This window comes from Mercenaria mercenaria, chromosome 5 (genome assembly GCF_021730395.1).
Source record: "Mercenaria mercenaria strain notata chromosome 5, MADL_Memer_1, whole genome shotgun sequence".
Classification (NCBI taxonomy): domain Eukaryota; kingdom Metazoa; phylum Mollusca; class Bivalvia; order Venerida; family Veneridae; genus Mercenaria; species Mercenaria mercenaria.
Genome location: NC_069365.1, coordinates 32,648,045 through 32,671,387, shown reverse-complemented (window position 1 = coordinate 32,671,387; position 23,343 = coordinate 32,648,045). Strand labels below are relative to the sequence as shown.

At 34.6% G+C, this 23,343-nt stretch overlaps 2 protein-coding genes across 2 annotated transcripts; both read right to left on the bottom strand.

Moving 5' to 3' along the window:
• Window positions 1-3,228: 3,228 nt before the first annotated feature.
• On the bottom strand, window positions 3,229-11,569 carry LOC128557286 (uncharacterized). Its single transcript, XM_053544516.1, has 5 exons — window positions 11,416-11,569; window positions 10,879-10,989; window positions 10,040-10,193; window positions 6,437-6,537; window positions 3,229-3,281 (listed from the first exon to the last, which is right to left on the bottom strand). Exons 1-5 carry the CDS (start codon window positions 11,567-11,569, stop codon window positions 3,229-3,231), a joined length of 573 nt encoding a protein of 190 aa, XP_053400491.1.
• A 161-nt stretch (window positions 11,570-11,730) lies between these two features.
• On the bottom strand, window positions 11,731-22,267 carry LOC128557465 (uncharacterized). Its single transcript, XM_053544844.1, has 7 exons — window positions 22,000-22,267; window positions 15,443-15,541; window positions 14,935-15,300; window positions 14,398-14,499; window positions 13,765-13,865; window positions 13,234-13,372; window positions 11,731-12,035 (listed from the first exon to the last, which is right to left on the bottom strand). Exons 1-7 carry the CDS (start codon window positions 22,196-22,198, stop codon window positions 11,932-11,934), a joined length of 1,110 nt encoding a protein of 369 aa, XP_053400819.1. The 5' UTR covers window positions 22,199-22,267; the 3' UTR covers window positions 11,731-11,931.
• Window positions 22,268-23,343: the final 1,076 nt, after the last annotated feature.

Genomic DNA, 23,343 nt, shown 5'->3' with positions numbered 1-23,343 from the left:
CTCCGTCTGTTAAAATAAATGTCTGTTTGATGACATGTAGTACATTATTACAAAAAAAAATAATATTACACTTATTCAACATCAATAGTTTGGGGTTCTACATGATGAATTATCAGCGAAATAGATTTTACGTTTATAAATGTATGAAAGATCGATGGGGCATGACCGTCATCGCTCTCGGTTCGGCACCACGTTAGGTGTGTAGAATTCATTTTCATGTTGGTAAGCCATCCTGCTGGCTGAAGAAAGTTCGATGGTTCTAAAAAGCTACAAGGCCGTCCCTGTAATGGTTTCCGAAAAAGTTCCTTTGTTCTTTCTCTGTTATCAAAAGCTGAAAATCATCTTTCTAGGTCAATGGCAGTTAATTGTATTATAGCACGAACGTACATGACTGAGATTCTGATGAATAAAAACTCCGTTATAATGCCAATAAATAATTCATTGTCTGTTATAAAATAAGGTAATTATTCGCGAACATATGTATAACAATTATGTACTTCTTTTAATTGAATTAAATTGAATTTCCTGTTTTTCATACCTATCTACTAGCTTAATACGCTTAATATTTTACCAATAAAAGCTTAAAATTGATCGTTTCTTTTTTTTTATAAATATGTATTCAATCTATTTTAGTTGCGTAACAAATATTCTAAGAACTTGAATTACTAAAGCAACAAGTTATTCTATTCACATCAAACTCTACAGAAGGAGATAAGCACTAGTGAACTTAGGTATGATCGATAAAACCAAAATCATGCCAACTGCAATGTCAACAAGGCGCATCTTGCAGAAAGTGGCAAGAACTATAAATCATTAACAAATCATTGTCGTAGCTCCCTTTTGATACTATTGTTATCACCCAAACCGACCAAGATATCATGGATTATCATCTATATGTTGTCAGAAAAATGAAGAGTTGCCAGTGAAATCATATATAATAGCTCAACAGATTTTCATGCGAACATTTTCTTTTTATTTTGAAACAGTTTGCCTAAATTAGGTGTCATGGAACAGTTATAACGACCATAAAGAAATAAACATTAATGTCAGCAGAGCTTTTACGCTTTTTTTCTAGCTCACCTGTCACGGAGTGACAAGGTGAGCAATTGTGACCGCTTGATGTCCGTCGTCCGTGCGTCGTCCGTCGTCCGTCAGCAATTTCTAAAAAAAATCTTCTTCTTGAAAACCACTGGGCAGAATTACACCAAACTTCACAGGAATGATTCTTGGATGGCCCCCTTTCAATTTTTTTCAAAGAATTGAATTCCATGCAGAACTCTGGTTGCCATGGCAACCGAAAGGAAAAACTTTAAAAATCTTCTTGTCCAAAACCACAGGGTCTAGGACTTTGATATCTGGTGTGTAGCATTATCTAGTAGTCCTCTACCAAAATTATTCAAATTATCCCCCTAGGGTCAAATATGGCCCCGCCCCGGGGGTCACATGTTTTTTGGACTTATATAGTGAAAACTTTGAAAATCGTCATGTACAAAACCACACGGCCTAGGGCTTAGATATTTGGTATGTAGCATCATCTAGTGGTCCTCTACCAAGATTGTTCAAATTATCACCCTAGGGTTAAATATGGCCCCGCTCTGGGGGTCCCAAGTTTAACATAGACTTATACAGGAAAAAAAGTGAAACCACAACACTTAGACCTTTGATATTTGGTTTGTAGCATTGTCTTATGGTCCTCAACCAAAATTGTTCAAATTGTACCCCTGGGGTGAAAAGAGGCCCTGCCCTGGGGGTCCCAAGTTTTGTATAGACTTATATAGGAAAACACTTTAAAAATCTTCTTGCCTGAAACCATAAGACCTAGGCTTTTGATATTTGGTATGATGCATTGTCTAGTAGTTCTCTACCAAAATTGTTCAAATTATGTCCCTGGGGTTAACAGAGGCCCCGCCCTGGGGTCACTTAGTTATTATGTGAGTTATGTAGGAAAGAATACTAAAAATCATCTGATCCTATTTCCAAGACTGTTTAATTATAATTACCTGATAACCCCAAGTAATATGTTGTCACTTGACTGTGACATTGACCTACTGACCTTCTTTCTTGTTTTTCAAGATACAGCCTTGAAATTTTGAAGACATAAACAGTTTTACACCAAGCGTAAAACTGAATTTCATTGACCATGAATGTGACCTACTGACTTTCTTAATATTTTATCATCAGTTTGACATTTGAAACATGTAGCTCATATTACTCAGGTGAGCGATCCAGGGTCATCATGACCCTCTTGTTTAAAGAATGTGATAAGAAAATTGAACATCGAGCATGTTTTTCATAATGGAAGTCTATTAGAAACTCATAATCCGGAAAAAATGACGTTACGGTATGATAATCAAACATTTGAATTTATTTAAGGATCTTCTTATTAATTCTTTTTAATTAAGTATTGTAATTAAAACTAGAAGTCTTTTCACCAAAAACGTGTCCCCCGCCACTTATCATGCAGAAATTGTAAAATGCCACAAATTAAGGGCCATATTGACTGTACCAAAACATTTCAACAATATACACAACGAGGCTTGGTCGTGGTAACTCCTGTGAAGCTTGATGGACATTCAGACCAGTGGTACAAGCCAAGTAGCACAGATTAACGAATTTGACAAATCAAGTGTAGTGACGATATCCACAACTAGGCTTAGCAATGATCACTTTCGTGAAGTTTAGTGTTATTCCCCCTAGTGGTATTCGAGGTTGAATGTCCAAACAAGTACGACAAATAAGGGTCATAACTCCACAGAAAATTACTGAACTGGAACATGCGAACTATATGCTCAATGAGACTTGACACGTATAACTCTTGTAAGATTAAGTAAAATTCTGCCTAAGAATAAAAGAAAAGTAGCCGAAATATCACACATTTTATTAATTAAGGGTGGCTTGGAACTGATAACTCCTGTAAGATTAAAATAAATTCCACAATAATAGGGAAGCGGCCGAAACATAAAAAACACTTCGTGTGAGAGACATAATTATTTGCGGAGAATTGTCTTAAAATGTTTTCTGGCAAAAGACATCACTGAAATTTCTTCAAAAGAAGTCGTGCGATATATTTCGCCCAATACAGACAAGCCTAGGTACATACTTATTAGAAAGTCATTTTGTTTTAATAGAAGAGAGAAGCAAAACGCAATGCACATTCGAACCCATCCGACAGGCATTATCGTTGTTGATACAAACTAAACATGTTAAGGCAAAATCAAAGCTTTTGTCTTATTTGAAATTAAGCATGTAAGGGTTCTTTGCCATTACAGTGGCCTTAGAATCTGTGAATATATTTGTCAACGTATTAACTACAAAACTATGAAACTTTGATGTTCACAACATCTTAAAATGCAAAATCTTTTTCAGACATTGTATGGATCAAAGATTTCGACTTATTCAAATTAAATTGTTGGTGAGAAATTAAGTTTTGTTATCTATTGTGCGAAATTAAATACTCGGCAAAGAAACAGATCAAATAATCAGAATATGTTATTGTATGTTCGTCTGTGTAACATTTTGATATTTTATATAGTGTTGACATTTGCAAAATGTTAACTATGTAATTAGTAGACAATATTAACATTTCTGTAACCGTAACAATCTACTAAATATTATATAAAGAACATTAGGTAATAGCCTGGTTTTATAATGTCAAATAAATTATGATTTACTGGAAATGCCAATACTCGCCTAATTAATTGTGCTGACAGTAACAAAATTTGTCTATTATCTTTCTGTTTTGATGTGAAGACGCTAAAAAGCGAGATATGACTGCATTTTCTGTTTCAATTTCATTCCTGTTTAATCATTCGTTTAAAAAATTATCTAAACACGTAACATCTTTCTTCGTAAAATTCCTGCAAGTCTCTGACAATGGTAAAGTATGAAGTAAAAGTGATTTGCACTTGTCAGTCTGAATGTACTGTTTTCGATGCAACAAGTAGTTTACAACCATTTGTCGAAACTACGTTTTTGATTAATGCGGAAAACATAATTCTTGAATAACAGACATATTTCCAGTAGTTTTCAGTATGTATAACAGTTTATGTAAAACCGGATAAAAATCAGACACAATGATAGCTTATCTTTGTTCCTTATATTTTTCGATTCGAAAAACGTCATTTTACGAAAAATTCTTAACGTTTCTCTGCAGGTGATAAATATCTGGATCTATTAGGTTGCTTTTATCTTTGTCATACTTTTGACATACTTCCTGTTTACGGACGTAAAGTTTCTGCGCTTTGTTTAGTACACCATTTAAAGAAAAAGGTGCTATAAGAAATTCATTTGTTTGGTTTTATTATTCATGAGAATATCCGACTCGAGGGTGTTTTTTTACGCAGTAACGAGGCTCTAGAACCAGTATAAAAATCTTATTGTCTTAAGTATACCGGACTGGCAATGCTGGCTGTGAAACTCCGTCTTACCTCCTGTGATGTATGATAGTTCTCGTGCTATATATTACTTCATCTATCATTATGTAGTTCTTTCCTGCAGTAATTATTTTTTACGTAAACCGGATAAAAATTAAGTCCCTCATAGTTCTTCTTTGAACCTAATAGTATATTTCTCGATTAAAAGAACGTTATTTCACGGGAGAAAAAAAGATTCATTGCAGATGATAAGTTTTTGAAAACCAGACTGGGCTTTCTGGTGATTTCACCAGAGCTTGAAAACTCCATCTTGCACCCAAGGGTGTAAGATCACTCTCTTTCTCCAAATGAGGTATAACGAACTATATTTTTGTAGCAGATTCATGTAGTAACTATAATGATTTTACGTAAAACCGGATACAAAATTAAATACCTTAATAGTTCCTTACAATATATGTCCCGATTTAAAAAACGTTATATAACGGAAAAACATAACGTTTAACAGTAGACGGAACTATTACGATGCGTTTGTCTTTGAAATCTCATGACATACTTCCTGTTTACGGACGTATAGTTTCGCATTTTGTTCATGCGCTATTGTAAGAAAAAAAGCGTTGTAAGAAACTCATTTATTTTAACTAATTTTCACTATATTTTGTTGAATATGGCATGCAAGAATAATAGTGGTAAGTGTAGTTGAAATATCCAGCAGAGCCTCGTAACCGCCAAAATAGTTGCCTTCGAGCCGGATATTCCAATCTGCACCTACCACCTGTGAAAGAATCTTATAATTTGTCTTGCCTTTGCATTTGTAACGACATGACAAACTTCCTGATTACAGACGAAACATGTCCGTGCTTTGTTAATACGTTACTGCAGAAAAAAGTGCTGCAAGAAACTAAATTGCTTGAATCTATTTTTGAACATTTTTGTTGAATATTGCATGCAACAGAAAGGTTATAGGCAAGGTAGGATAAAAGAATATCTACGACAAAAATATCTTACTGCATGACTTGAAAGAATAAATCATATTAAGATTCTTTCACGGGTTGTAATTGTAGATTGGAATATTGGGCTGTTTAGGCGGAAACGAGGCTATGCTCGACAGCCATACTCTGTGGTTACAGAGACCAATAAAATAACCTACTCTGACATTATGTGGGTGACCTTGTCCATACACTCGTATCACTCGTATCTTCTTAGGTTTTTATCACTTCTACGGAAATGTTAGTTTTTGTTTATATTTTTAGCATTGATTTCTGTCTGCGTTCCGGTTTAACATCTTTTTCAACATGTTTCAGTCATATAAACGACGCTGTCTACTTGTGGCAGTGAGCACAACTTTATGGTGCTGCCTCACTGGAATATCATGCCGTAGACACGTGACATGATACCCCACAAAATCATATTATACTGACACCGGGCTGACAAGTCTTGGTACTCTCCTCTTAATGCTAAGCGCCAAGCGAGGAAGCTACTAGTACCATTTTTACGTCTTTGGTATGACGCAGCCTGGGATCGAAACCATGACCTTCCGCACTCGAAGCGTGCGCTCTACGACTAGGCTACCGAGGCGGCTATCGATTTCTAGCTAACCGAGTATGTGTATAACATATTTCATATCCGTTATATGTTACTATCTATGAACGTGCGGCAACGCCAGTCAGACCAAGACTGTGTTAAAGACCTGATCCCGTCCTGCATTTTAACCTTAAATTGTCACTTACAAAGCATGAAAATCCTGACTATGAAAAGAGACACCTGTCAAAATAGAGTCTGTTTTATATATAATTCTATATGAAATACTTGTGGTTTTGTGTGCTAATGTGTGGCGCAAGGTCATTAACTGTTACCTATTGTAGTCATGGGTTGCATACACACAACAGAATTTGAATAGCCGCGGAACAGGGCTTTAATGGAAAGGCTGAATTTGCATGCAAACTATACATTTGTGATCAATTGAAATTCGGTCATATTATCATGAAAATTCATTTATAACAAATGTCAAACATAGGAGCGGATATCTAACTAAGATCTTAAGATATCAAATGTTATATACTTACAGTAGCTTGTTCGTCTTGTGTACAAATCAATTCTCGTGCCTTGTAGCACGGATGAGGACGCTGTTGTGAAAACCAGTGCTATATATCGTCCTTCAATTGCCCTGCAGGTTAAAGTATAATACGAAAATGCACATAGAAATTCAATCATTATCCACTAATGTTTTCTTTTCTTTTGATTTCCTGGGTTTCTGTAACGTTAACAGTCATATAGTCATTTGGCATTTTTTGTCTCCGTTGTCTATAAGTTTTCCTTTTACTATATATACATGTATTTAGTGTACACAACTTTCGTACTTATGTGGGCTGTTCCAATGAAAAACCCATGTATTTTCTGAAATGATATAATTATTGCATATTAAGTACTGTATAATCATTAATATTCGCGGGGGACTATTTTTTGTGGATTTTATGGTTGAGTCAATCCACTAAATTTAATCCCACGAACAAGTAAAATTCCAATTCATCATGTTTATGTTCAAAAGTTAAAATCAAGAATTCATATCCCCATGAAATTACGGTTTTGACCAAAACCACGAAATTTCATGCCCACGAAATTAAATAATTTTTCAGTTGTTTGAAATACTGGAAAGTGATTGTTTTCCATATTCATGCAAAAATTATCTAAAGGCAAATCAAATTCAACCATATTTTATAAATAACCGTTATTTGTTTTGTCTTGACCACGGAAGTTCCAAAGCACTCATGCGTCATGACAATTTAGATGTGAATAGATAAAGCAGAGGGCCAAGATGGACCTAGGTCGCTCACCTGAGAAAAACATCATAACAGTGTAAACAAGTTTGACCTAGTGATTTCATGGAAAAAATATTCTGACCAATTATCATTAAAACTGGAGCAAAAATCTTGAGTATAAATAAGTATTTTCTTTGATTTGACCTAGTGACCTTGTTTTTGACCCCAGATGACCCATATTCGAATTTGCCCTAGATTTCATCAAGGCTATCATTTTGACCAAATTTCATGAAGATCAATTGAAAAATACAGTCTCTATCGCATACACAAGGTTTTCCTTTGATTTCACCAAGTGACCTAGTTTTTGACCCCATATTACCCATATTCTAACTTGACCTAGATTTCATCAAGGCAACCATTCTGACCAGATTTTATGAAAATCCAGTGTAAAATGCACCACCTATTGCATACACAAGGTTTTTCCTTGATTTGACCTAGTGACCTAGTTTTTAAACCCAGATGACCCATATTCGAACTTGACCTAGATTTTATCAAGGCTATCATTCTGACAAAATTTAATGAAGATCAGTTGAAAAAATGTAGCCTCTATCGCATACATAAGGTTTTACTTTGATTTAACCTAGTGACCTACTTTATGACCCAGATGACTCATATTCAAACTTGACCTAGATTTCACCAAGGCAACCATTCTGACCAAATTTCATGAAGATCAATTGAAAGATACCGCCTCTATTGCATACAGAAGGGTTTTCTTTGTTTTGACCTAGTGACCTACTTTTTGACCCAAGATAATTCATAATTAGTCTTAACATAGACTTTATCAAGGCAACCATTCTGACCAAATTTCATGAAGATCATTAAAAAAATACAGCCGCTATCACATACACAGGATTTTTCTTTTATTTGACCTAGTGGCCTACGTTTTGACCCAAGATGACCCATATTCAAACTCAACCTAGATTTCATCAAGGCATTCATTCTGACTTAATTTCAGGAAGATCAATTGAAAAGTATAGCCTCTATCACATACACAATATTTTTTTTTGATCTGACCTAGTGACCTAATTTATGACTCCAAATAACCCATATTCAAACTTGACCTAGATTCTATCAATGTAATCATTCTGACTAAATTTCATGAAGATCAATTGAAAAATACAACCTCTATCGCATACACAAGGTTTTTCTTTAATTTGACCTAGTGACCTACTTTTTGACCCCAGATAATCCATTTTCAAATTCTTCCTAGATTTCATTAAGGTTATCATTTTGACTTAATTTTAAGATGATCAATTGAAAGATACAGCCTCTATCGCATATACAAGCTTTTCCTTTGATTTGACCTAGTAACCAATTTTTTTACCTTAGATGCCCCTTATTCCTTTCTGACTTAGATTTCATCAAGGCAATTATTCCGACCAAAATTCATTGAAAAATACAGCCTCTATCGCATACACAAGGTTTTTCTTTAATTTGACCTAGGGACCTAGTTTTTGACCTCAGATGATCCCTTTTCAATTTCGACCTAGATTTCATCAATGTAATCATTCTGACCAAAATTCATGAAAATTAATTGAAAAATACAGCCTCTATCGCATACACAATGGTTTTCTTTGATTTGACCTAGTGACGTAGTTTTTGACCCCAGATGACCCATTTTCAAGTTCAGCCTAGATTTCATCAAGGTAATCATTCTGACCAAAATTCATGAAGATTAATTGAAAAATACAGCCTCTATCGCATACACAAGGTTTTTCTTTGATTTGACCTAGTGACCTAGTTTTTGAACCCAGATGACCCATTTTCAAACTCGGCTTAGATTTCATCAAGGTTATTATTCTGACCAAATTTCATCAGTTGAAAAATACAGCCTCTATCGCATACACAAGCTAAATGTTGACAGACGACAGACGACGGGCGCCGGACATCGAGCGATCAGAAAAACTCACCTGAGCATTGTTCAGGTGAGCTAAAAAAGATATTGTTGAGATGTTCTTTGTCTTCCGATGACTAAATTCTTTTTTTTTTAAATCACAAACACCTTTCTATAAAGTCAGTTCAGTTATCAAAATAACATCATCATTTCTATCCAATGGAATATAGAATTAGTCCTATTACAGGAAAACGTCATTTAAATCCATTTAAGACTGTAGGGAAAACACATGTTTCTTTCGTGTTATAATATCCCAAGGGATTAGATGGTGCCCGCGCCCGGTAGGTCGAGGGTATCAACGTCTCTCGAGGGATTCTGAAGATACTGTAACACGAAATGAACATGCGCAAACGTTATTTTAGCAAAAAAAAAAAAAAAACGCGTATAAACAAATAAATGAATATATTGTCCGTCAAAGTCTTCAAATTTTGATGCAATGCGCGGGAATGTCAGTGCTGTTTTATGATGTTGACATCATTTCCTTTTGAATTATCCGTATTTGGGCCGTCATATATTTACGCTTTTCCACGGAAAGCGCATATAAAAAGTTGTTTTAACAGCACGTGAGCGCGAGAACCCCTCTGTTAAACACGTTTACTCTCCTGTAAAAACTACCCCGAAAAGTGACAAGAAAAACAGTTTTATGCTAGAATAATTATTAAAAATGAAACTGTCTGATAAATCACACTGTCTGTTGGCATGAAATAAGAGTTCATCAGCCTTTAGCCTGCTGGTAGCAAATGATTCTGCCTTTGCGAACAGTGCAGACCGATATCAGCCTGCACAAATCACGGTATCTACTGCTCGCTATTCAGTCAGTAAATTTTCCTTTGAATAATAAGCGGTATGGCCCAAACTGAATGATGGACCAATTCATTTTAAAAATTTAGGCTAAGGGTTAGAGTAACTAATCACTATAACAAATTATTGAATAATTTGCCTTTTGGAAATTTTACCTTGTAAACAAAATCTGCAAAACTTTATTATCGTCTATAAATGAGTGTTGAAATGGGCAAAGCAAAGATCCAAAATAAAGGAAGCTCCATTTATCTCTACCATAGAAACAACGGAAGAAGGAGAACCTTTCATTATCCGTTTTGATCTTTCCACCTGAAATAGAGGAGTGCATTTTGAACATAGTTAACTTTACAAAACTATTACAACAATTGATAACCTTACCATAAAAGAACACGTGAAACAGATAAAAATAAGTATTTAGGTTGGTCTGAGTAAAACGTTTGTCATCAAGCTACACAAAATAGTGTGCGTTTCTGTCATTCCCATTTAATCTAAATAATATAATAGAGTGACAGCTTTGGTGCTATTATCCGTTTGTTTGTAAGAGAACTCCAGCTTCTTTAAGTTTAATGTTAAATCACTCTTGTTATGTGACAATGGTAGAAGAAGAAATAGACAAGCAATATATAAGCCATGCCATGGGAAAACCAACATAATGGCTTTGCGACCAGCATGGATCAAGATCAGCCTGCGCATCCGCGCAGTCTGGTCAGGATCCATGCTGTTCGCTAACGATTTCTCTAATTACAGTAAGCTTTAAAAGCGAACAGCATGGATCCTGACCAGACTGTGGGGATGCGCAGGCTGGTCTGGATCCATGCTGGTCGCAAAGCCACTATGTTGGTTTTCTCATGGCACGGCTCATATGTTTTTAAACTTAATCGACAGTTCCCTCAATCGTTTAATTTTTAGTAAGACTTGCGTCTCAATGTAAATGTAAAGAAAGGTAGATAGACTAACGATGAATTCTGGAAAATGAAAATAAAACCATTTCTACCGTCAGGGCGATAAATTTCTAATCCAACCATGGAAACAGTTCTGCCAAAGTTTAACAATTTCCATATGAAGGTTTTAGCACTGGTGTAGGTGTTCGCAATCATAGTTAAAGCTGCAAAAGAGATATAAAGATACTACGGAGCTTGTACCATTACGTAAAAGTTAATATACTTAATAGTTTTAAAAATATTTCATATATGCTGTTATTGCCTGATAACATCAACTATTATACATATTATCTTATACGAAATCGACCATAGCTATCAATGAAACACATTCAGACTATAACTTTAGCTAAAGACGTCCGTGTTCACGGAAGTCACTCATTTTGAATCACTTGAACCTCATCGCGGCTGTGGGTTCGAAACCTCGCATGGAGTAGAATCTTTCGTGTTAAGAAGCCATCAACAGGCTTACGGCAGGTCAGCGGTTCTATCCAGGTGCACGTCTTGCCTGAAATAATGCCCAGATGGATACCTGGGGCCTTCCTCTACAATACTGTGTTAAACATGTAACATTGTTTTCTTGTCTAACTTACTGTAGTCCTTCTGTTGTTTTGCATCAACGGGTTGAAGAGCCCCCTGCAGGTAGACAGATCGGTTGCCTGTAATACTTTCAGCAACTGGTACTCTATAAGCTGTAAACAAAGTTACAGTCCGAATATAAGTTTTTCGTTCACCTCGTATGTACATTTTGTATATTAACAAGAACAACATTTTCATACAATGTATAGGTGGCCGCAAATAACGTGTTTTATATTTACCTCATATATGCAATACCTAATAATATTAACGGAGTATTACTATTTACAAAGTTTGTATTATTTTATCACTGAAATGGTATAATGTTCTTGTCTTTCAATTACAACAATATGCTCATCGGATTTGGCAAACCTACAGATTCTGATAATTTTATTTGCTCGTATTTTCATTTAAGCTGCTTTGGAGTAGTTGTACTGCCGAATATTGTTTAAATATGGTTTAGTAAAAACGATTGCGGTGTTCACTTATTCTGAAACGATTTAGTAAGTCTGTAATTGGATCCTTGGCTACTTTCACGTTCTAATATATATTGTATCACATCGTACAACAAAGGTATTACGGAATAACTTAGCCTTACAATTGCTTATGCTGCCTCGACTGTAGTCCCCAAAGATATCTATAATATAGAATAATAATTCCATATTAAAGAGTTAATTGAAACAACGGGGACAAATATGCTGTATTCATATTATATAACAATGAGTTTAAATACAATAACGTAATGCCTTAACTTCGAAGAACAAACATTAGATTAATTCATTTCCAACTTAAAACCAAAGAAGAAGTATAAGTTCAATGCGCAAAACAAGGACAAAGCGGCTATGGTATAACAGAACAAAACAAGGACAAAGCGGCTATGGAATAACAGAACAAAACAAGGACAAAGCGGCTATGGTATAACAGAACAAAACAAGGACAAAGCGGTTATGGAATAACAGAACAAAACAAGGACAAAGCGGCTATGGTATAACAGAACAAAACAAGGACAAAGCGGCTATGGAATAACAGAACAAAACAAGGACAAAGCGGCTATGGTATGACAGAACAAAACAAGGACAAAGCGGCTATGGAATAACAGAACAAAACAAGGACAAAGCGGCTATGGTATAAACAGAACAAAACAAGGACAAAGCGGCTATGGTATAACAGAACAAAACAAGGACAAAGCGGCTATGGAATAACAGAACAAAACAAGGACAAAGCGGCTATGGTATAAACAGAACAAAACATGGACAAAGCGGCTATGGTATAAACAGAACAAAAAAATTACATAAGCATGACTTGAGGTTTTGTACAAAGTCACTAGTTTGTATCTGTTCATTTGTAGGACCTGCCATGTAAAGTATATCATCAGCCGTCCATGCTTTAAACTATATAGTCAAAGGAACCACAAAGGACCATCTTATTCTCCAAATTACCTACCATCTATAAACAAGGTTTCATGAAGAAAACTGTAAAAGTTTTGAAGTTATGTGCAGGTCATTCATAACGGTCGCAAATGAATATTTTCATAATTTCATAGAAAAAAAAGTAAAAAGCAAGGGAGATAACGAGTTCACTTGTTTTACACCAAGCTACGTTAAATAATTGAAACAAAGTATCCCTTGAATTGATCAAGCAAACTTACCATCATTATTTTATAAAATACACAGAAAAATTAACACAATTACTACAGGAAATACTTTTCAGCGGTTTAAAGGGGGAAAGGACATTTACATAACTTTATGTAATTTCTTATCCTTATTTAAATAACTTGTCGCGACAGAATCAAAGACATACGTTTTTGACGTTTATGGTGTTAACTAAATAGTTACCGCTGTAAACACAATACTGTTGAATATATTCTAGGTCCGAGGAATTGTCAGCATTGCTCCGGTCATCAATTTCTCTCTCCACCAATAAACTTTCCTCTAGGACATTGTCTCCAATTAATGGACAGGCACTGTCTATGGCCTTGTATCAAATTAAATGAAATATAAAATGCGGTGTTCAACATAAAAAATACAACATGATACGATTCATCTTATATGTTTCCTCCCTAATGTCAGAGTTACCAGAACCGAATTACTTAATTGCAATGTCAACAAATGCCTTTTTATACTTACAACTCTTAAAGATCGATTAATAATGAATAAATATAAACATGTATTAACGCATTCAATTCATTTAGTATACCAGGAAATAATACCCATAAGTTCTTATCTGCTTATTTTGTATTAACTGAATAAATATTAAGTCAGTTACCAATAAATGAAATATACGAAAGTATTAAATATATCCTATCATATGCTACTGATATTTCATCCTAATTGAGTCAATTATGTCAAAACTTTAATAATTCCTACCTTTAAGAGTATAAATGATGTGTCCTTAGGCATACTAGCAGTATTACTAGTATTATTTTCTGAATCTTCAGTCATAGAGCATAGGGGTAATTGTAGAATAGCTGTTGAAAAAATAAATCATCTATAGGGGTGTAATAAATTATCAAATATCTCATTTTTGTGCACACATATATACACTTAAGAGTTAGTGATTGACAGATAGACACACAGACAGAGAACTAATAAATTTTATTCAAAACTTTATAGAATCTAACGAGTACGCCTTTATATAAAGAGCTTTGGTGCAGTTCAAACCACTACCCGTACCACTAAGTGTTGGAGCAATGGTCCGGATTAATGAATTCTTCCCGTTCTGGCCTGTGAAAAGTAGGTGCCTTTATTGTATAACATAATACCTTCCCATTAATGTTGCATTCGCCATTTGAACTAAACGGTGTATCAATAACTCTCCACAAACAAACAAAAAAGAGAAACAATATAAGTATAATGACTTTTCTGGGAAAAAGTAACTTTCTGTACTACGGGTCCGTGACAGTTAAAACAATAGTGAATATCACCTACTTCAATATTCATTCAACATAATTATGATGTCTGAATTGCTTTTAAAAGGTTTAGAAACATTGATTAGCATACCAAAATCTGACAGGTTATGTAACGTGAAGCTAGGTACGTTTCCATCTGTCGTAAACGCTTCAACAGGTGGCAGAGTTACGTTTGTCTGAACGAAGTCAAATCCTGTTTAAAAAAAAAAAGTTGTATGTTAGGGATTCATTCTAATTTTCAAAATAAAAAGTGCAATAAAGTTTTTTTTTTAATGGAAGATTGTTGACTATTTAGTGTCATTATCTCAAAGATGTCTGCAGTGATTATAAGTGTACAGAGAACGTTTGTTTTGAATTTAAAAATGTTTTCCAAAAATAATCTGTAAGAAGATTCTTTGAAAGCATAGAATGCAACCAAACAAAATAATAGCAGACTCGGTTTGACTGAGTCTGTTCATGAGAGGTAGTGGATAGTGGAACACCTCTCACGCCCCTAGCACCAGCTTAAGAGGAACGCTGTTACCAAGTTTTTTGTTAAAAAGTATATCAATTTTTAAAGTTGGTTTTATTGAAATTTCTGTTCTGTTCTTTAAAACTTAAGATATGGTATAGTTACACTAACACCTACCAGAAGGGCATGAATTGTCTGTGGCATATATGCTGTAATTTCTCTTGGGCCATTCGAGCGTATGTGATGATGAGTTGTGATTGTGCTTGTAACAAAATGTAAGCTTTAGGTATGAATCGCTGCTTGGTCCGTAAATTGACGTCTCCGTATAGGGCCAGTTAGAGCTCGATAGTTTATGCAAGTATTCAATGTTCTTCTTTCGTCGAAGCATTTGCTGGACAAACACCCTACTTCGCTGTCGCCATGTTAGAGACATATATCCTTCACTCCAGCCATGCATATGACTTTCCGGACAACCGTATATAGACATTGGGATGGCGTATGGCCCAGGCGGCCATTTGCTAGATTTAAATTCTGCATCTGAAACTGACGTTGGATTTTCATTAAAATAATATTTATTAGTATAAATCAAATGAATTGAAGTTATAGTATAAGGAAAATGAATAAAGCTTATGAGGAATATTACTCAAAAAAGTAACTAAATTAAATGGTAAAGAGTGATACGCACCGTGTGTTGTTTCAAATTCCTCGCAGGTTATGTTGAATGTATATTTATCTTGTGAACATATTGCCTGTCTAAATGTGCTCTGTGGTTGCAGATCATCTCCTGTATATAACAGAACACACAGTATAAGGGTAGTTCTGCACGTTTGGATTAAACTTTTATGTACAATGTAGAATGTGACTGAACCCTCATTTTCAGGAAACTTCAGAATGCACTTAGAAAATTGAGCAAATAAAAGAATTAGGGTCGTGTGCCTGTTTTTCTAGACTTATTTGAAAACAAAGGAACCTAACGCAAGTTTTTTAATCGAAGTCTAGAGGAAAATCACAACTGAAATGACATTTTTGCTAATAGAAATTTTCCTACGATGTAAATAATGAAACGTCTCACACATATAAACAAAGATAATGTTGAGTAATATGGTAAATAAAATGTATAGGTTAGTATGCTAGTTTTTGACATATTTACCAATGATTAAATAAGCTGATTTCAAGCATTGTAATGTTTCAAAAACTAAGAAGTAGTTTGGAGAAAGACAAGAAACTGAAAGTCGAAGGAGCATGCGGAGTGCGAATGTTAATGAAGTATGTATGAATTATCAGCATAATCTCCTCACAGATTTCTGCCATCGTATCATGTTTCATACCTTTCTTGTTTTCGCGGGATTGAGATATGTTGTTCATTTTCTATCATTTTTGTTGTCACTACCTTTACTTACGATCGTACCAACTTACATCAACATATCTTTCATACTTCAGGATTTATCATAGGATCTCTAATGTTGATTGTATCCCTTTCTGTTTCTTAACTACTTTCAAAATGAATTACGCGCAGAATCCATTTATGCACAGTCTCATTATCATTCCTTGCATCCTGTTCAGCTTATTGCAAGGTCAAGATGTTCACCTGACTTTCAAAGTTGTTTTAAGTTTTCACAGGAACAAGCCCCATGTGGTTCTGGGACGATTTGTGTATGAAAAGAATTGGAACCACTGCCTTACCATTGCATGATCGTAAAAGGCGACTAATAGGGTCTTAACACTTGGTTTTGCTGTAACTCTGTGATTCCAGCAGGTGTGCAAATTTTGATTCCATACCTCATGTTTTTATTTCAATGTAAATGAGATGTGAAACTAAAATTTATAGTCCTGTTTGGCGCCATATAACCTATACATATATATTTCCTTCAGTAAATAAATTCCAATTGTAATTTAACTCATTGATTTGATCCAGATTTTACGAATTTAGATTTATATATCTAAATGAACATCGTTTTTAAAGGAAATGTCCATCAAAGTTCCAAAATATATTCTTATAGATTTTAACATTTTAGATATCGTGTGATATGTTTATTTTTGATTTGCAAAACAGCTCTGCCGCGTGAAATATTAATCCGATTGCGTCCTTATTATGGAATTAATGACCGAAGGGCACATCAAAGACATCTTATATGCTTCAGTAACTTTTATGATCCGATCTAATTAGGTGACATCCTCGGAATAATGTTATGGTCTTGATCACCAAGGTGACCTATGTTTTATGTCAGTTGCATAATAGTTACGTTATAATTTCCGGCTTATTACTTTTAACAGCAACTTAGTGACAAAGAGCCGCGTCCCCTAAGAATTCATAATAGATGTCATTCAAGTCCAAGAAAATATATACAACAGCTTTTTGAAGTTTGAAGAAAAAAACTCCTTATACAGATAAAACGAAAGAAAATGTGACATTTTTAATTGTAAGAAACATGTTTTATATTAATATTGTGTGTCGAAATAGACTGAGGAATGCTTGTTCTTTTCTGACGAAAATATAAAAAAAAGCCGGCTTCTCTTGTAAGATATGATTAATAACATACATATCTTTAAAGGTGGTCAATCACATTTAAACAACATTTAATGACATTTTTTACTTTTTGTATATTCTGGTAGAGAATTATTTAAGGAACAAAAAGACCGATTACATAGAGTTATATTCCTATTTGAAATGTATATTTTATTATTTTTATAAAATTTTGTAATTACTCCCCTTTAATATGAAAGTATATAAAAAGCTGGGTATTTCTTTTTATTTCGATACAATGTCTAGTTTTACATTTGCATTTGATAGACATATCAACTATTGAACAATCTGAACCAAAATGCAAGTTTAAAAGCTGTGTGTAGCTTCTGAATTCATTTATTTCCAATCTATCTTGGTTGCGCACCAAGATAGGCAAAGGGAGGTAATAATAATTTTTCAAACTTGCGTTTCTAATGAATTCCATCTAAATACATAATTTTTAATGCAAATATTTTACAAATATATTACAATATGTCTAATATTTATACATTTCCTTAGGCAAAGTATGTTTATCAAATTTATACTTATGATAAAATAATTCTATCTTGGTTGGGCAACCAGGATAGGAAAATGAAATTTTAAAAATACCTCCAGTGAAAATCTAATTTGTATTAAGTGTTAAGTGAACATAAATGAGTGTAAATGATCAGATGCTAAACTTTCGAACAAATCCGTTACATGGCCAAAATCTGATTATCCGCCTTTAATAAAAGCATTATGCGTAATAAATTGCTTGATTAAAGTCATCTTTTATGTGGCAAAACAAATTGTAATATAATGATGCTTTTATGTAGGTTTACCCATTGTTGAGCGTTCTTTTGCCACACGTAAAGTGCGCATGTCCATTAAAATCAAAATATCCGATAAAACATCGGGGTAACCAATAACATCGTAAAAAGGTCTATACCCATGTGCAAGAGAGATGAAATGATGCGTATGTCGTTTATCAGACTAGTCCTTTTCATTTACTGCAAAGACTGAACGTTCATACTGTATTTATTCATTGTTATACTTTTAGTCAAATTATGTTAGTACATTTTGTTTTCTCAGAATTGTAATTAAAATTGGTAGATAATAAACTTTGTATAACGATCCTTTGGAAGCAACGAATGCAACCAAGAAGAATGATAGCAGACTCGGTTTGATTTAGTCTGTTCATGAAAAGTAATTAAATGTGCAATACCTCTCACGCCCCCTAGCACCGGCTTAAGCGGACCTCTATTACACACATGTTGAATGGACTCCATGATTCCGAAGGACCAGAGAATATAACAAAACTGATAAATCATGCGCCATGCTTCTTAAGTTCATGCAGAATCTGAAGTAGCCCGCCCTTTAAGTTCAAAAGGGAGAGCGCAGATCTACAGACCGTGGAGTCCGATCCCCGGGCGTTGCGTATGTTCTTCGTGACGATTTGTCTGAAATCATTCTTTCTCCACCTCTGATTTATGTGGGGAAGTTGGCAGTTACTTGCGAAGAACAGGTTTGTACTGGTAAAAAATGAATGAACACTGGTAAGGTTAACTGCAAATCATTATTGTAACTGAAATACTGTTGAAAAAAGCGTTAAACCGAAATCAAACAAACAATTTGCAAGCAGAATCTGAAAATAAACTTGACAGGAAGCACTTACAAAAAGTAATATGCACGATAAAGATATACGTTCTGTATTGAGTAATTTTCTGACGTATAAACGAAAAAGATAAATGCAAGTTTCTTTGATTTAATTTTTAAATAAGAAGCTGTTTGACCCAATTTTTCGCACCATTATATACTTCTATCAGCAAATGAGCCATGGAAGCATAGGCAGCCCAAATGTATGTATAATGACAAATTAGGGGGTTGGTGGCATGCTCCCCCAGAAAAAAAGTTATATTGTAGACAACCTCTTGTGCGTTTTGACGTATATTTGGAGATATATTCCCCAACCGCTGGAATTATTAATATAATAGATTATACATATGAAAATCATGCGCAGGCCTTTGGACCTAATAATTATCGCTACCCTATGCACAGCTGTGTGGCTTATCTGATGCCTAATGAATTTCACCTATGTTTTATTTTTTTTGATAGTTGCTTTAAGTTAAATAAATGTCATAACTATCTAAGCCTAATGCAAAGTACAAGCGTTTTGATGGGTAGAGAAAAGGAGAAGCGTAATATTTTGTATCTAAGAAACAGTAGGTTTGTTGTCTACTTGACTTCGCCATAATAGTTAAATGTAATACTACTGATACCAGATCTGCAAGCACAGCTGGCACAAAATGTCTTTTAAAATGCACGTAGATCTGAATTCTATTGTAGGCCTTCAGAAATGTAATGCTTGAAATCTTTAAGATTAGTGCGTTGGGTGCACATGTATGTATATGAACCAGGGTTTAGGAGTTTTTCCAAGTCGGAGTGTGGGGAAGGGATGGGGGGCGACTATGGGAGGAGTAACCGCATCCTGTAAAATTTTGTTATTTTCAACTCTTTAATTTTTTACAGTTTTTAAGAGTATGAAGAGAAAGAAATTTCTGGCATAAACTGAAGTTTCGCAAGTGTTTTCCTTATTTTTCCTGAGAAAAGGTTTACTTATTACTAAGAGTTAAAGGTTATTAACGTTGTAATTAGATTTTTTAGCTCACCTGAGCACAAAGTGCTCGTGGTGAGGTATTGTGATCACGCTGTATCCGTCCGTCCGTGCGTCAAGTCGTCCGTCGTCAACATTTGTGTTTAAACGACATCTCCTCCAAAACCAATAAGTGGATTTTGATGAAACTTGGCCATGATGTTCCTTTGGTGGTCGTCTACCAAAGTTGTTCAAACGGTTCCGTTTGGTTGCACATAGGGGCTGCCAGAGCTAAAAATAGAAAAAACTTCCAACGACATCTCTTCCTAAACCAATGGTCCGATTTTAAAATAATTTCACACAAATGGTCCATATGTTACTCTCTACCAAGATTATTCAAATTATGCCGATTTGTCAAAAAACTTGTCCGCTAGAGGGCGTGGTCACATTTCCCTATATGTATATAGTGGAAACTTAAAAAATCTTCTTGTGTGAAACTGCCTGTCTGATTTAAGAATAAATTTGCACAATGGTCCTTGTGTAACCCTCTACTAAGATTGATAAACTTATTTTGATTCGTCAAAAAACATGGCCGTGAGAGGGCGTGGTCACTTTTCCCTATATGTATATAGTGAAAACTTTAAAAATCTTTTTTATGTGAAACTGCTGGCCCGATTTTTAAATAATTTTGCACAAATGGTTCTTGTATGACCCTCTACCAAGATCATTCAAATTATTCCGATTCGTCAAAAATATGGCTGCCAGAGGGCGTGGTCACTTTTCTTCTTTGGATCAATAATAGTTAGAGCCTTGGTATTTGGCGTGTGATATCATATTTGTAATGTCTACAATAATTGTTCAAATTATTGCCCTAGGTTCAAAAGTGTGTGTGACATGTTTATAATATAAGCTAACATAGAAGAAACCTAACTCTGTACTTATACAAACACACTTGAAGCCTTGTACACAGGTGAGCGTTTTAGGGTCAATGATCCTCTTGTTGTCTATGTGTTTGAGAGCTGTTTGCAATAAAATGGTCATCTCATTTTAGAAAGTATTGTATTATTTGTGTATGCGGGAGGGGATAAGGGGTCCTCCGCTGGAAAGTTTTGAAATGCCTTCTCCAGAAATCTAAGAGGATTTCAACACTGAAAATATAGAAATATAGTTTTTGGTATCTATAGGTTTAAGTTATATACTGTCAAATAAGCCTTGGAAAAAAATGATTTTAGTAGGAATTTCTATTAGGGTTCGAGACCCTTGTAAGAAGTGGTACTATGGATTATTTAGCCAAATGCTGAATTACAGTGAGTTATCAAATTGGTCTTATCAATAAGAAGATGAGATATATTAACTCAAAAGGCGGTGCTGCCCTCCCCGACCACCCTTGCTCTTACGCCTTTGTACACAGTATAGGTTACTCTTCATATATTTAACTGATATGTATATATATCTTGCACTCTTCTTCAGCAGTATCCAAGATCTAATCATGTATGGAGATGCTCTCTTCCTTCATAACGAAGATATGTGTTTATTATATTACATCAGATTTATAAAGCGCCATTTTCACACGTTCAAATGCGCTTTACATAACGAAAAGGCAGCAACTCTGGACGCCAAATTCATCCTCTACTAGTACAGACACATAGCGAATTGACCCCTACCCCCACAACCAAAGAGAGAAATCCTTTTAGATACAGTCTGTCCGGCTGTTTGTTTAACGTGCATGATGTATAGCACCGGTACACGAAAATCCTCCTTTCCACTGGCCTCTTAGTTAGGTGGGAGACATTCAAGAGCATCTCAGACATTTCCAGTGCCTGGACTGGGATTCGAACCCGGACATCTGGATCGACAGTCAAGCGTGTTACCACTAGACCACTGTGCCACCGTTGTGAAATGATGTTTATATACTAACCTAAGGCAGTTTGAAAGCAACGAATATCATGGCTTTCAGAGTAATGAAAATGTGTTTTTTTAATCTGACCTGGATCCAGATTTTTTTCAGTGATTTGGGAGCCAATTTCTTTTCAATATGTTGTAGCGAGAATATGTTTTTCAAGCAGAGCAAAAGTCAGTTGATTTTTTTTTTAATCTCCAGCCCCCAATTATTTATAATTTACAAATGTGCTTGATTTTGAAAATCCATAGCAAGAAACTAACTTACCCTTTACAAATGAAGTGATAAATAGTATCCACAAACAATACATCATTTCGACACGATTATAGCTGGCAACATATTTCACTGGAATAAAGCTGTAATATGTATCACCGAGACAGATTTGCAATATTTCATTACCTAAAATATTTGACATTTGGTTGAGCCAATTATAACTATTAAGCAGCGCGGTTTCTGATAATTGCATTCACAATTTCTGTATTGTTTTTAATAGTCGGCCCGGCTAGTAAAGTACGACATATAATGCACAAGCAACTGATGTATATCTATTTTCAATATGTTAACAACTCCTAAAAAGAAATGTCAAACAATTTTCGAGCAAATTTTAGATTTTAGCTATCTTGTTTTCTGACTCTTTTTCTGTTTCTCATACACATTCATTCATCAGTAGTTTCCTTCTTAATTTCCTATTTGAACCATGAAAACGTATAATGGTATGTACCGCTCGCTATTCTGTCAGAAGATTTTCAGTGAAAACCCCTTTGAATATTAATAAAAGTGCCTAAACCGAATGATGGACCAGTCCATTTTTAGAAATTTAGCAGGGTAAAGGTAAATATTCCATTAACTACCGGAAAAGTCTGGTGGCGCAGTTGTAGACATAGCTTTATCGTAATTATGAAAGATGTCTGTCTGACTGAACATCAAAATATGTACTGTGCTGTGGAACGAAGTCCACACAATCAATAAACATATGTTTAATATTAAGCGGTGCTTCACGTGGTAAACATTCTGGTTGATCTTCTTTCCTCAGAAGATAAGATCTTCTTTCCTCAGAAGATAAGGTCAGCCTCAGTTTGATTAAATTAAAATTTTCGATAGACACTACAGATATTTGGACGAAATTGGGCTGCTCTTGTCTGTTCGTCACATTTCCAGTACATAACTCAGTCTCTCGGAAATTTAATGTAATTACAGTTTTTAGTTTATATGTGCACATAGTAACAAGGCATACAGTACAAATATTACAAACCAAAGCACATACATTCATAAGTTGAATTATAAAAGACAGAAAACATTACAGAAATTAAGACTAATTATAATAAAACTAAGATTTTTCATAGAAAACAAGCAGTACATTTTTTGTATTTTACAAGTTTTTATACAATATAAAGGTACTACGAATCATCCAACATTCTAACAAATGAAATAAAACAGTGTAGAATCAAATTGTATTACTTTAATTGACATGTATTGTCATTGTAATGTCAGACATATTGTGGTATATTGATTTTCCGGTTGTATTAGTTAATAATGGTGATGGGTAATGAAATGTACTTATATTAAATTTAAATTTAGAAATATCATGATACCATCATACCACAGTAAACT

Excerpts from the sequence above, each read along its gene's own strand:
- LOC128557286 (XM_053544516.1), bottom strand. The coding sequence starts at position 11,569 with ATGTACATACGAGGTGAACGAAAAACTTATATTCGGACTGTAACTTTG. Across the intron at positions 6,538-10,039 it reads TTGCAGATTTTGTTTACAAG|GGCAATTGAAGGACGATATA; the intron begins GTAAAATTTCCA and ends TTTAACCTGCAG. Across the intron at positions 3,282-6,436 it reads CACAAGACGAACAAGCTACT|ATTCTAAGGCCACTGTAATG; the intron begins GTAAGTATATAA and ends ATATATTCACAG.
- LOC128557465 (XM_053544844.1), bottom strand. The coding sequence starts at position 22,198 with ATGCAATTATCAGAAACCGCGCTGCTTAATAGTTATAATTGGCTCAAC. Across the intron at positions 15,301-15,442 it reads GGAATTTGAAACAACACACG|TTTCAGATGCAGAATTTAAA; the intron begins GTGCGTATCACT and ends ATCCAACGTCAG. Across the intron at positions 13,373-13,764 it reads CATCATTTATACTCTTAAAG|GCCATAGACAGTGCCTGTCC; the intron begins GTAGGAATTATT and ends ATTTGATACAAG.